The sequence below is a fragment of the Antennarius striatus genome, chromosome 16 (assembly GCF_040054535.1).
Source record: "Antennarius striatus isolate MH-2024 chromosome 16, ASM4005453v1, whole genome shotgun sequence".
NCBI classification, from domain to species: Eukaryota; Metazoa; Chordata; class Actinopteri; order Lophiiformes; family Antennariidae; genus Antennarius; species Antennarius striatus.
In genome coordinates this window covers 10,736,136-10,750,037 of record NC_090791.1, presented here as the reverse complement: position 1 = coordinate 10,750,037, position 13,902 = coordinate 10,736,136, and the positions used below count along the sequence as shown (strand labels likewise).

The 13,902-nt window shown below is 37.8% G+C and overlaps 2 protein-coding genes and 1 long non-coding RNA gene across 3 annotated transcripts; 2 read left to right on the top strand and 1 right to left on the bottom strand.

Moving 5' to 3' along the window:
- Positions 1-333: 333 nt before the first annotated feature.
- Positions 334-4,336, bottom strand: LOC137609742 (uncharacterized). Its single transcript, XM_068336999.1, has 2 exons — positions 4,206-4,336; positions 334-3,497 (listed from the first exon to the last, which is right to left on the bottom strand). The coding sequence occupies exons 1-2, from the start codon at positions 4,281-4,283 to the stop codon at positions 1,521-1,523; spliced, it is 2,055 nt and encodes a 684-aa protein (XP_068193100.1). The 5' UTR covers positions 4,284-4,336; the 3' UTR covers positions 334-1,520.
- Positions 4,337-4,682: 346 nt separating this feature from the next.
- LOC137609743 (uncharacterized) lies at positions 4,683-5,797 on the top strand. Its single transcript, XR_011038375.1, has 3 exons — positions 4,683-4,913; positions 5,034-5,078; positions 5,159-5,797. It is a non-coding gene; the product is annotated as an uncharacterized lncRNA (long non-coding RNA).
- Positions 5,798-6,120: 323 nt separating this feature from the next.
- Positions 6,121-13,612, top strand: LOC137609351 (uncharacterized). The gene is made up of 15 exons (XM_068336332.1): positions 6,121-6,590; positions 6,706-6,739; positions 6,926-7,124; positions 7,463-7,612; positions 7,896-8,067; positions 8,153-8,253; positions 8,339-8,521; positions 8,885-8,936; positions 11,610-11,654; positions 11,735-11,768; positions 12,005-12,203; positions 12,362-12,514; positions 12,679-12,844; positions 12,933-13,033; positions 13,161-13,612. The coding sequence occupies exons 1-15, from the start codon at positions 6,539-6,541 to the stop codon at positions 13,320-13,322; spliced, it is 1,803 nt and encodes a 600-aa protein (XP_068192433.1). The 5' UTR covers positions 6,121-6,538; the 3' UTR covers positions 13,323-13,612.
- Positions 13,613-13,902: the final 290 nt, after the last annotated feature.

Here is a 13,902-nt window from a genome sequence, read left to right as displayed (position 1 = left end):
GATCCATGATCTAACTATGATTTAATCCGTGGTTCAAAACAACGTTACCAAATTTTCTCCTCTCGCGAGATCTGTCCGACAATCCCACACGCACACTCTGGTGGTCTGAGTACACCGCCATCTACTGGTCAAAAGCCAGTGGGCTTTATATTGCAGCTGTCAAAATCCTATGCCTGTAAGCAACAATGTTGTCATGTATGTATTTAAATATATATTTTTTTCTTTTTTTACTACATAGGAAGAACTGCAGCAAGTTGTACATTTGTGGAACACCCATGTTATCCGGAGGAGCAGAAATGCAGTGGCTCCAAGTGGACGTCCCATTCTCATGTACACCATCCCTCATCTATTTGGAGGACAAGATCATCTGAAAGAAGTGTCTCGGGGAGCAGTGGAGGCTTGTAAAGAGGAATGCCAACAGAGGGGACCTCACCCTTGTGATGAAACCGTATTCAACATGTGTTGCCTTATAATGACGGAGAACTTCTTACACTCTCCCACCACACCAGATGAAGCTATAGAGCTGTATCTTTTCCTGAGAGCATGCATTCTAAAAGACTTAGAAATTACTCTGTGATTTCTGGAATAGGCAAATAAAGCAAGCCTATATTGTTGATGTGATCCGTTTTTAACATTGAATGCATGAGGAAAAGAAACATCACAACTATGATGTTGTTGTTTTAATTTCTTGAACTATTTTGCCCACAGTGTAATGCTCTTGCTCATCTACATATAGCAGCAAAGAATTTAAATTTGTTTCCATAAATTCATGACAGATGGAGCAAATATGAGACTGTTTCTCATTACCATGTGATTTGTACTTCAGGGGAAGGGTCACACAACAACACAACTCCAGGGCTCTTTCTTGTGCTTTCTTCCTCGTGGCTGCAATTTTCTTTTTTACACATAAGACACATGCAGACCTAAGCATTACACAAAATAAACTGTTTTATTTTGTAGTAACAGCATTCAGATTCCCTTTCAAATTGCTCTTTTACGTAACAGTACATTAACATGTAGAGCAGGTATTGGGGAACTCATTAGATAACTCAAAATCAGGTAACAAGAGTATAGAAAAGTAGTTGGGTCTTCAGCTGCACTCTGGAAGAACTAACATCACACATGTGTTTTTTTCGTCAACTGGACAGGTAAAAAAATTCCCTGCTCTTATGGATTATAATACTATGTGTATCACAAATGTAAACATAAAAAATAAACCATTTCCCAACATTAAGGTGCAAGTCTACATTCTTTTTGTAGCCGCATTTAGAACCACTGTAGAATCAAATTGCTCTTCTACATAACAGAGTAGTAGAGCATATATTGGGAAAGTCATTAGAGAAGTCATAATCAGATAAGGGTATAGAAAAGTGGTCAGGACTTCTCAATAACATTAACAGGTTTTTATCCATCAACTTGACAAGTCACAAAACGCTATGCTCTGAATATCTGTAGACATTCATTAGACACACATTAGACATGTGCACCACTAGCTTAGTTGAGATAAGCATATAACAAAGCTAAGCTAGGCTGAATTTGTATGATGTTTTGTCAATCAGTACACTGTCAAACTCAGTACGTAGCTCTGGATAGGAAGCGTATGTCCATGGTAGTTCCAGAACTGGACCACATGTGTGTGCAACAGGTCTTCGTGCAAGTCCATCAACTGCCGTGAACATGATGGTAATTTTGCTTACACATATGACATCTGACCCTGTCACAAACCTTAATACTCTTCGGAGACCTGCCTCATCTAAGCCTCTGATGTATTGTTGCAAGAAACGAAAGCTTTGGGTCTCAGCTTGACTTGAGGGAGAGGCATGTAGCATTTTCAAAAGCCTTTTGGTTGTTGGCTTTTTGGCTTCATACATGTGCAGGACATCTTGTGGGCTGGCGAGAGCTTCTCTTAGGGAGGAACCAGCAACGAAGGACATCTTTTCTGATGCATATCTTGGCTTTTGGATCAACTGCTTGTGTGCCACTTTCAGAAGGATGCCTTTTAAATTATTTTGTGTTGGAAGTGCTGTTACGTCCAAACGGTCTAAAAGATCAATCAGCTCATCTTTCTCCTCCCCTGAAAGTTCTCCTTTTAAGGCAGTGGTGATCAGACTCCTGTCTGAATGACTGACATATAGAAGAAGACTTTCAAAAAGCACATCATCAGAGACTTCCTGCTCACCAAAAATAAGTGCCACTGTAAAAGCTGGGGAAAGGCGACAGGGAAAATAGCCGTGGTCTTGAAATCCCTTCAGTAGAATTCGCCCAATGGATTTCCATTCTTCTTCTTGCCACTTAGGACACAGAGATGGAATTCTCTGGTCCTCCCCTTCAGCTGTGTGGTCCAGTAGCTCGGTCCAAAATGCAGCATACACATCCCTTGAGATGCCATCTGCATCAGCACCTCTTTCATCTATGTAAGTGTATCTAAGTTCATGTTTGAGAAGTGCTGCATCCTTGAATTGGCCTATCATCTCCTGTAAAAGATTGACCCTATGAAGTCTTATAGTGATTTGCACAACATCCCATGAAGGAGTTGAACTTCTTGCTACCTCACCTACAGATTCTGACTCTGCAGTAGCATTGGCTGTTGGCGGAAGTGTGATGGAAGCTTCATCTTCTCTCAGTGCTGTGTCTGAAGTAGAGGATGCTTCACTTATTGGGAGAGGTATGCTGATCAATGTGTCATTTGAGCTTGTTCTGGGAATGAGGACTGATGTTATGATAAGGTCCTCACTGTTCTCTAAGTCAGGTAGATAGATCAAAGTGTCATCCATTTGGCCAGCCACAGGTTCTCCAAGATACGAGCCAAACATAACCTCAGATGTGTCTAGGTTTGCCTCAATGTCAGAAGTTTGAATAGGCTGGTCATCTTCTTCCAACATGTCATTCAATTGCTCATCCTTGTTGTTTGATGTTCCCATAATGCATTCTTCATCATCCTTATCTTCTGGGGTCTTAGTGCACAGGTAAAATCTCAACACTCCCATTTTAAGTATGCTGTACAGTTCACCAACTGTAATAACATCATCAAAAATAGCTTCCTCCTGATAGTCTAATATGTCATGACTAAATGCATCAATTTTTCCTACTTTATTTTCTCCCTTCGGGAAGAAAATGTCTTTGGCATACTGCAATATCTCCTCTTTTTTTGAGTCTTTGGGGACATCAAGGCTCCTTGTCCCCCCCCCTCTACGTTTCCGGACTTGTTTACCCTCATGGATCCACCCCAACTCAATTTTTCTTGTCATTTTCTCAGCCCATTTCTTGTGTTTTGCATACTTACTTCTCCTTTTCTCCTGGTTAGTGTTATCATCAGTGTCACCAATCCCCATTCTTTGTTTGAGTTTGTCAAGCAGTGATGTTTTCGTTGTTTGTTTTGTGCCATGATGTTGCCCATGATCCAAACAAAAGCGTCTTGCTGCAATCCTATCCCCATACGTAGGGATGTAGCCAGCCAGGGTGTCATCATCCATACAATCAATGACTCCAGCATCAATCTGTAAAGACAGACATACTAGATATAATAATTACAACTCACAAGACTGCATTAACACAGAGACAGGGTGGTAGTAGATGGCATTCTCTGTAATATCCTTATCCTTACCGACTGGGGACTGGATTTTAACTTCACAGTTGTAACTTCGCTTTTTTTGTTGTTTTTTTTATCCATTATATTCATTAAATTGAATATTATTTCTGAGTAATGAAGGTCATCAAGTGTAACAGATCGTTGCTAAGGACGCCAGTCTGATCAGCGCAGCACAGAGTATAAAAAGAAGGATGCAGGATCTTTATCGTTTTTGTATTTTTTCCGACATTAAACAGCTTGGGACTATGCTGGCAGAAAATGAAACCTGCTGATGAGAGCCTCTGACCCGGTGGCACCCCATGACAACCTCCGAACTATAGCCTACGTCATCCCGTACTTCTATTATTATTTACTTTGTTGGGACTAGCCCATTGGGACTTTTACTATCTGACCCAGACACAGGAGGGTCCGCCACTTGCATTGTCTTGGCTCCGTTTCTATCTTTCAACAAGTGTTCGTGAAGCTACACGAGTGTTGCGAACAGTGTAGTCCCCCAACTGTGTTTTTCCCCCTCAGCATGTAGCTGCTTAACAGGCTAGTTAGCTAACTTGACTATACACAGCGCTGACCATACGCAACTCTTTAATTAGATGGTGAGCGGTCAAAATTAGCTTACATGATCTTGTTCCATGCGTTGGAGACAGTCCTCTGACACTCCACGACCTCGTAGAAATCTGGACAGTGGAGAGTCCATGGCGATGTGCAAGCTCACTTGGGAGAGGCGTGGAATGATGTGGATGATAGGTGATAGGTATCACGTTATTTCAAGGTATCACATTGTCACGTTACAACATAGCATCTTATCACGAAATTCCGAGATACGTATCACGAAATTCCGAGATAGTATCACGAAATTCCGAGATACGTATCACGAAATTCCGAGATACTATCACGAAATTCCGAGATACGTATCACGAAATTCCGAGATACTATCACGAAATTCCGAGATACTATCACGAAATTCCGAGATACTATCACGAAATTCCGAGATACTATCACGAAATTCCGAGATACGTATCACGAAATTCCGAGATACGTCCCGGTTTTTATTTTCTTGGTGTGGCAGCTCTACGCTTCCGTAATACTGGTATATATACCTTTGTTAAAATGTTGGTTAGGCTGTGACGTCACGCCGACAGGCGCGTTGACGTGTTTGAGCGACGGAGCTGAGCGACTGTGAAACGAAACCGACAGTCTTTTAAAACGCTCCGAGGACACAGGTCAGTGTTGTGTGAGATATTTTCATTTGTGATTACGTGTAAAACCTGTCCAGTAGAAAGCTTACATCGCCACTTAAATCGTTTCCACTGAAAGAACTGTTGCGGTGAGTAGTTTTTTTTACTCAATTCTTTAAATCAGAGATGAGATTATGAGATCATTTGGATTCGGTGGTTGTGCAGTTTAGAAGAACACCTCATTTACACGTGAACTTACTATCTTGTAGCCATGGCATCTTATCAGAGCTGGTTTTCATCACCCAATTCTGCAAGTAAGTTGTAAAGTAAATTACTTCAAATACTGCGTAACGTTATTTATACACTGACAAAAAATCTGTGCTTAACTTGTCAGCCTTTCCTGAACAATGGAGGGATATCCAGTGGGGGTGAGTGATGTGTGTTACACGTCTGATAATGGATTTTCTTTCAGTTATTTTTCAAAGCAAAGTGTCACCACGGCATCCCCAATTTTTTGTCATGCTTTTTGAAATTTACTGTCAGTAGTTTAATGTCCTTAACCCTAACCTTAACCCTAAGCCACAAAATATGTCTATGATGTGCATATTTGATTGAGAAAAAAAAGACATGAAGGTAGTTGGTGTGAGAGAAGAGGATTCAAAGGACAGGGCTAGATGGAGGAAATTGATTCGCTGTGGCGACCCCTGAAGGGAAAAGCCGAAAGGAAAAGAAGAAGAAAACAGACAAAACGAAATTTAGAATTTATCTTCAGATTTGATTTTAAACCTTCAAACTGTTGGCAGCTTTTTCTGACATGTTCAGGACACATCCAGCTCCTGTTTCTGAAATAAAGCAGGATTTTTTTTTGTAAATTAGATTTTTTGTATTAGCGAATAATTGTCTCATTGTCACACCTGATTGAATGTGTCACTTGTTGCCACTCAACATCCTTGACCTGAAAGTGCTGGGGTTGTTGCATCGGGTTTTTGTTTTTTTTTAATTTGTATGCGTTTTTAGTGACAAGACATGATGTTTTCAGCGTGGCTGAAGGATCTTCTTAGTGGACACCAAGGACTTCTCAGAAGTCACATGATTCAGTGAAAACGAAACTGAAAGCAGATGATGGACTATAAAACGTCCCATCCTCTGAAGCGCGGATATTCGGTCTGAAGGACAGGTAAAAGTTTCGACTGCTGGTCTCCCTTTGACGAAGCAGTTAATTTTGATCAGGGACTGTTTTGATTCAATGTGGATCCAGTACTTCTTACTGCAGCAAAGTAGATAATTTAATTTCCTTTTTTTTTTTGAGCAGGAAAAGAACGTTTAACCTTAATTTCTGGCTGCATTTTGTAAGTAATGTATTATGATTTTTTTATATTTTCAAAATGCATGATATATGGTTGTATCGTGACTGTCAGTAACTGTGAGGGACGATGCTCATTCCTGTATTAAGTCCTGGTCGTGTATGGAAATTATGGACACATTTATTCTCGTTCGCGTTTCGTCCATTCTGAATCGATCGGACAGGGCGTTGCTTGATGTCTATCTGTCTGTCTGTCCATCCATCCGTCCATCCATCCTTCCTTCCTTCATTTTATAATACCCTTATACAGAAGTCTTTGGATATTTTTGAATTAAAATGGGAGCATTAGCAAAATGAGGACTAAGAGGACATAGATTTTGGATAGATGCTTTTTCTTGTAATATTGTCACATGCGTAGGTCAGTCAAATTGCTTTATACCTGATAATTTTGCTTGAAATAACTCAAATAAAATGCACTCTTACGTTTCAATGTTTTACTTTACAGCTACAATTATGGGAGGAAGTAAGTTACACATGAAACATTAGGAGATGTTTCTTTTATTATCATAACAATCATAAAAATGCATGAAGTTGCAGCTCTGTATTATTCTATGTTAACATTTTAGTTGCCTTTTCAGCACTTTTCAAAGAGCCGTGGAGGCCTCAGCCAGAGTGAGTACATGTAATCCTAAAGTTATTCTGAGATCATTGCTTTCTTTTTTCTTAAATATTATTTTTAATGCTGTTTTTAAATGGTTAAAGTGTATGTATGACAACAGCGAAGCAATACCGATGTTATTTTGCATTAATTAATAAAAATCAAACTTTACATTCTGTTACTATTGCCTCAATAAACAGGTCGAACATGAACAGGCTGGATTTTGTGAAATCATACCATCCTCACAACAGTGAAACTAACCATCTTAGAATTTTGCTTCATGGACCGGTTGGTGCTGGCAAGTCCAGCTTCATCAACTCTATTGACAGTGTTCTTCAAGACAGAGTTACTGGTCGAGCTTTGACAGATGGAAGCTCTGGCAAGAGCTTCACAAAAATCGTAAGAATAACTCCTTATGTTGCGAATCTGAGGAAAATATCTTCCATATTGCTTGAAAAATTTTATGCACTGTAAAACTGCATGAAAATAGCTAAATTACCATTTAGTTACTATATTTGGACATTTCCTAATTATCCTGTCAATCCTATTGCCAACTGTACCATATAACTGCATGTGTAAAAACGTGATAATGACAAGCCATTCCAAATATGTTTCTCCTTCCAGTCCTATTACAGTCTTGTACCAGTGTTGAAAAAAATGAACTCTTAGCAGTTGATACTTGTGGTGATTTAAAAAAAAAAAAAGAAAGAAAATTATTTCACTTTTCTTTTTTGCAGTACAAAACTTTCAAATTCCAGAAATATCGAGGCTGCAGTCATTCATTTGTTTGCAACGACATTATGGGCATTGAGAAAAGTGCAAACAGTGGAGTTCACCTGGAAGACATTAAATTGGCCCTCAGGGGACATGTGAGAGATGGTTACAAGGTATAATCCTATAAACTCAGACATTCATTATGACTTCTTTGGGCAAATTTATTGAAGATTAATGAAATGCATGATTTCTTGACAAATAAAACTTATTGTGTATATTGTTGAAGTTTAATTAATGTAATCAGTGCTTATCCTCTCTGACAGAAGACCTCTATTATCTACTTCTACATATACTGTACTGTATAAGATAAAATTTCACAATGTATAACATTTTTCATGCAGCCCCCCCAAAAAACCCCAAACAAAACATTTTTTACAGTATTTAATTGTTTTTTAGTTTACTCCTGGCTGCCCCATGAAGGACAGTGATCCAAGTTACAACGCATGTCCAACTCTGGAAGATAAAGTTCATGTCCTGGTCTCTGTCATTCCTGCCAGCAGTGTGTCTATATTACCTGAGGAAGTTCTGAAAAAGATGAGAGATGTCAGACAAGCAGCCAGCGAGATGGGTAAGAGCAGATGTCACACTGATTCTTTGGAAGAATGAAATATTAAGTTATATGAATAACAAAGCAAATGCTTAAATATTGGCAGGGATTCCTCAATTGGCTATTCTTACCAAAGTTGATGAAGCCTGCCCTGATGCACAGGAAAACCTAAAGAATGTCTACAAGAGCAAACTCTTGAAGCAGCTGGTAGGTTTCTCTTGGGAGATTTCTTCAAGTCATTGGTCAATGTATATCACTAATTCAACTTATATTTTGTTACTTTAATATTTAGGTTGAAAAGGTCCGTGTGTCGTTGGGACTTCCGCTAAACTGCATCTTTCTTGTAATGAACTACGAGAAAACAACCACCATCGACAAGGAAATCAATAAGCTGATCTTGCAGGCTCTGGAACAGATTATCAACTATGGGGAAGATTTCCTCAATGATCAAAACCATAAATGGTGCTGGGTCACATAATTTTTATTTAGCATGTGTAGAAAACAAATTACAGTAAACAGTTAACCGATACTTTAAATGATGACCTGTCATATTTGTGGTCTGATCTCACGCTCCATGCATTATTCACCTTGCTGCTTCAGGCCGCTAAAGCTTCTCATGGCCTGATTTTTTTTTTTTTAAATATTTTTACTCCTGTGGATAATGACATGTCTGGATGAATGAATGAATAACAGATACTAAATTAACATGTTTTCACTTTTTATGTTTATGCAGTAATGTAAAATTCGAATCTTGCTAGTACATTTCCTTTTTAGCCAATAGTAGGAGGATCTAAGACTGTGTTGTCTATGTTGCTGTGTATTTTGCGTATGTTCTCAGTTATCCAGGTTGAGGCAATCAAGCAAAAAAGAATCAACTGGATTTGCCACAGGTTTGTTGGAAGTGTCATTTCTAATTCAAGAGTCTCCTTCAGTTCTCTACCAGTCAGTCAGAGCTGACGCTTATTGGATGAGGTGAAACGTCTTCAAAATGGATGGATGGATATTTGTAATTTTTCTGTCCATGGGTCTACATTTAGATCAACTACAAGTTAATGCTATTCTCGAGCTTGGTGATCTTTTTTTGGTGGGCTTTTCTCGCACTTTAATTCCCCCTTTGGGACAAATTTTTCTTAATTTTTGAATTTTACATTTATGAAATTGATGCAGGTGGATGGTTGTTCAACCTTGATTGTTTACATGACAGACACTACTGCTATCCTCTTCACCTACTGTTTAGTATACAGAAAAGTTTCATGCAAATAGTTGTTGGTGTTAATAAATGGATGCCAAGTAATTTGTGTATGTTGTTTATGTTCATCTGACATGTTGGGAGTTTATTTCTCAAGACGTGTTAGCAAAAACAAATGCCCCAGCAGACAATTCCTGATGCACCTACAAACCATAAATGTCACACAGCCATGCCTTAGAGTTGTAAAGCTCTGTGAAATTCAACCAAACTTTGAAAAAGGGAAGGGAATTATGCATTTCCTACTGTTCCAGATATTGTTATCCAGATGGCAAAAAGAAATGGCATGTATTTGTGGAAGAACATTAAGTGGAAATTGCTTTGACAAATGTGTATCCATGTATCAGATGTCGCAGAGATAAACAGTCCAACAACGCACAAGTACTAACTTAATGCAATCTGGAACCAAATGAGGAAGAACAGAAAAACAACTAATATGAATAACAAACATCCTAGTGCAGGACTTTCTGTCAAGAAGCAATAAACGGTTCTATGCTCCATAATGATGTTGCTTCATTGCTGCATTCACAGCATGGTTGCATGTGTGTACAAAGCTTGGAACATTTTTAATGTTTGTTTTATTTGATAATTCAAAAAATATCTGATTCTTTCACAAAATAAAATTTTTGTGCTAGACTTCTGTACTTTTCTTCAACATTCATAAATGTGAATCATTACTATTCATCAATAAGCACAGAAAGATGTAATATCTGGATGACAAATAGATTAATCTAAAGTTAACCTCAATGTGTGGCTCCAAAGAGATCTGTCCATTGTTGGCCAAACCTATGTCACAAAGTGAAACATGTGTGCATCTTCACTAGCACTTAGTTCAGAGTTCGTAAAGTCTATCAATCACGTTAAATTTAATCTTATTTGAAAGAATCAAACTTATTAGAAGGTGTATTAGTGTTAGACTTGCCTTGAGGTGGGAACCACAGCATTATTCTTTAAATGTACAGATTAGAAATTGAAAGCTGAACTGCCTGAAACACTGAAATTCCCAGGTAGTGTCTCACTCATATTCTCTGTGGTATATACTGTAATTAACTTTAAAATGTAGTTATTTTTACATTGACAAATTTCACTCACTATTTCATAACACCGTTACTGTTTAGGAAATTGTGTTTCAGTCACACCCTCATACTACCAATTTCCTCCGGGATTAATAAAGTATCTATCTATCTATCTATCTATCTATCTATCTATCTATCTATCTATCTATCTATCTATCTATCTATCTATCTATCTATCTATCTATCTATCTATCTATCTATCTATCTATCTATCTATCTATCTATCTATCTATCTATCTATCTATCTATCTATCTATCTATCTATCTATCTATCTATCTATCTATCTATCTATCTATCTATCTATCTATCTATCTATCTATCTATCTATCTATCTATCTATCTATCTATCTATCTATCTATCTATCTATCTATCTATCTATCTATCTATCTATCTACCAGGCTCCAGAACAACAGATTCGTACTTCACAGAAAGAAATCTTTGTTTAATGGAATGTTGGTGGATAGATATATTCGGTGTGTAATGACCTATTTGATCCAAATTGTGATGTGTTACCTTATAACAAATTTTGTGTCTTCCAAAATCTATTGCCATACAGAAAGCATTCCTTATAATAACGCATTATATACAGTATCCTGTGTGCTCAATCTCCACCCCATCTTCTCTCACTTTATATAAACGCAATAAACTTTTTGATAAAAGTTCTTCTTCAAGATGTGCTTTTCACTTCTGATTTACACCTGCTTCAGACTAACTGAAATAAATTAGTGGATTTTTTTTTTCTCAACAACAAAAAGCCATACTGAGAAAAGTCTTTTCAAGTTAGCATTGCCCCTGTATTTATTTATTCAATACAGTTAAAACATATATCTGTATTAACTGTTCGGTGTACAAATTATTCAACTATACTGTATGTTCATACTGGTATATATACCTTTGTTAAAATGTTGGTTAGGCTGTGACGTCACGCCGACAGGCGCGTTGACGTGTTTGAGCGACGGAGCTGAGCGACTGTGAAACGAAACCGACAGTCTTTTAAAACGCTCCGAGGACACAGGTCAGTGTTGTGTGAGATATTTTCATTTGTGATTACGTGTAAAACCTGTCCAGTAGAAAGCTTACATCGCCACTTAAATCGTTTCCACTGAAAGAACTGTTGCGGTGAGTAGTTTTTTTTACTCAATTCTTTAAATCAGAGATGAGATTATGAGATCATTTGGATTCGGTGGTTGTGCAGTGTAGAAGAACACCTCATTTACACGTGAACTTACTATCTTGTAGCCATGGCCTCTTATCAGAGCTGGTTTTCATCACCCAATTCTGCAAGTAAGTTGTAAAGTAAATTACTTCAAATACTGCGTAACGTTATTTATACACTGAAAAAAAATCTGTGCTTAACTTGTCAGCCTTTCCTGAACAATGGAGGGATATCCAGTGGGGGTGAGTGATGTGTGTTACACGTCTGATAATGGATTTTCTTTCAGTTATTTTTCAAAGCAAAGTGTCACCACGGCATCCCCAATTTTTTGTCATGCTTTTTGAAATTTACTGTCAGTAGTTTAATGTCCTTAACCCTAACCTTAACCCTAAGCCACAAAATATGTCTATGATGTGCATATTTGATTGAGAAAAAAATATTTTTTTGTAAAATCTCATCCAACTCTTTTCACAACTAGCCACCCAGAGAGAGACCTGCAAGTTGTGACAGATTATGAACCTCATAATTATGAGCTCCAGCAGCTCAGAATCATGGTTTGTGGACCAACTGGTTCTGGCAAATCCAGTTTCATCAACTCTGTCGACACAGTTTTAAAAGGCAGACTGGCTGTTCAAGCCTTGTCAGATGCACCGACTGCAGACAGCTTCACCAGAGAGGTAGGAACTACCGTTGATTTTAGCTGAACCAAGGTTATGTGATGTATGCCATACGCACAGCAACTGTTTCAGCATATGCTTGGATCTACTTCTATTTATTTCAATGAAATTTATAGATAATTTCAGTGGTGGCCTAACTGCACCCTTCTGTTTTATAGTACAGGACCTACAAAATGCAAAAGGACACACCAGGCAACTTCTATCCCTTTGTCTTCAGTGACACAAGGGGCTTTGAGAGCTCTCCAAACAGTGGAGTTAATGTGGAGGACATCAAACTCGCCCTGAAGGGACACATACAAGATGAATATGAAGTACAATCAATTCATTCATTAAAAGTTGTTGGAAATCTTACAGAAATACAGTTCAAGCTTTTGGTTTGTTTTTAATGAGCAAACTTGCTGGCAGAGAAATGCACATGTAAACATACAGTACTTTAGGCAAAGTCATTCTTATGTTTAATTTCATTGTTTTCCAGTTCAATCCTTGCTGTGCAATATCTATTGATGATGGGTATTACAACCATAACCCAAATCTAAATGACCGGGTTCATGTTCTGGTTTTTGTCGCCAATAACTTGAATCTGATGTCTACTGAACTTTTAAAAAAGATGAGAGATGTAAGACTTGGAGCCAAAAAAATGGGTAAGGCTTAATTTTACTGATTGTTTTTTATTGCTGAGTCAAATAAACAAATGTCATGATTAATTAGAAATATGATCTCACTCCGAAGGGATCCCTCAACTGGCTATTCTCACCAAAATTGATGAAGCCTGTCCAGAGGTGGCAAAAGACATAAGGAATGTGTACAAGAGTAGGTACCTGAAGAACAAGGTAGGTTTCTAATGTTAGCTTGTGAGGCACTTCAGTAGGAACAGTATTTAACGTTGTCTTATTTTGACACAGAAAAAACATTTTTTTTCCACCACTTTAATTTCTTTCCTTTGTATTTGAAATTCAGATGATGGAGCTGCATGCAGTACTGGGTGTTCCAGTCAGCTGCATTTTTCCTGTGAAAAACTACCATTCAGAGATTGACACAAATGAAGACATGGACACACTGATTGTGAGCGCGTTGAAGCACATCATAATGCATGGAGAAGACTTTGTCAACCGACTATAGAGATGCATATTCCAGATCTGGCTTTGTCAAGATTCTTGAGGCGAGTCTGAACAGTAGTCATCTTGTCCACAGCACATCTGATTGTTATTGAAAGAAAAAGAAGTAAAGTATTGTAATTGCTTTGATTCATATCATAATATTATATTTGACTTTACCGTGGAAGAATGATGTTAAGGTGTCATCTTTCTTCATAGCATTTAACATGATATGCCTGAAATACTTTTACATATAGAACAAATTTAGGTAGAAAGTGACATCATGTATTGAAAAATAAACAAGAAAAGACATTATGAGTGATATCTTGTCTGTCACAAACCTTATTTTAAAATGTTTTATTTATTGTTAGGATGATTCACCAGACACAGTACATGATGAAAATATACTCATGTTGTTAGCCTGACGATAGGTCGTCACGTGATCTGGGAAGCAGCTCAGCTGTTATAATGATACCTTTCCTGACTGTCGGAAATTTTGACATTTGTTTTAATGAAAAACGGTGCCACGCATTGGACTTAAAAGCTTTGTGTGAAGCTTATATTGACTACATTAAATATCACAAATGTGTTGTGCACATCAGCGA

Bases quoted from the DNA above. Each gene is read 5' to 3' on its own strand.
- LOC137609742 (XM_068336999.1), bottom strand. From the start codon at position 4,283: ATGGACTCTCCACTGTCCAGATTTCTACGAGGTCGTGGAGTGTCAGAG. The intron at 3,498-4,205 runs GTAAGCTAATTT...CTGTCTTTACAG, and splicing joins AACGCATGGAACAAGATCAT to ATTGATGCTGGAGTCATTGA.
- LOC137609351 (XM_068336332.1), top strand. From the start codon at position 6,539: ATGCACTCTTACGTTTCAATGTTTTACTTTACAGCTACAATTATGGGA. The intron at 8,068-8,152 runs GTAAGAGCAGAT...AAATATTGGCAG, and splicing joins ACAAGCAGCCAGCGAGATGG to GGATTCCTCAATTGGCTATT. The intron at 12,845-12,932 runs GTAAGGCTTAAT...CTCACTCCGAAG, and splicing joins ACTTGGAGCCAAAAAAATGG to GGATCCCTCAACTGGCTATT.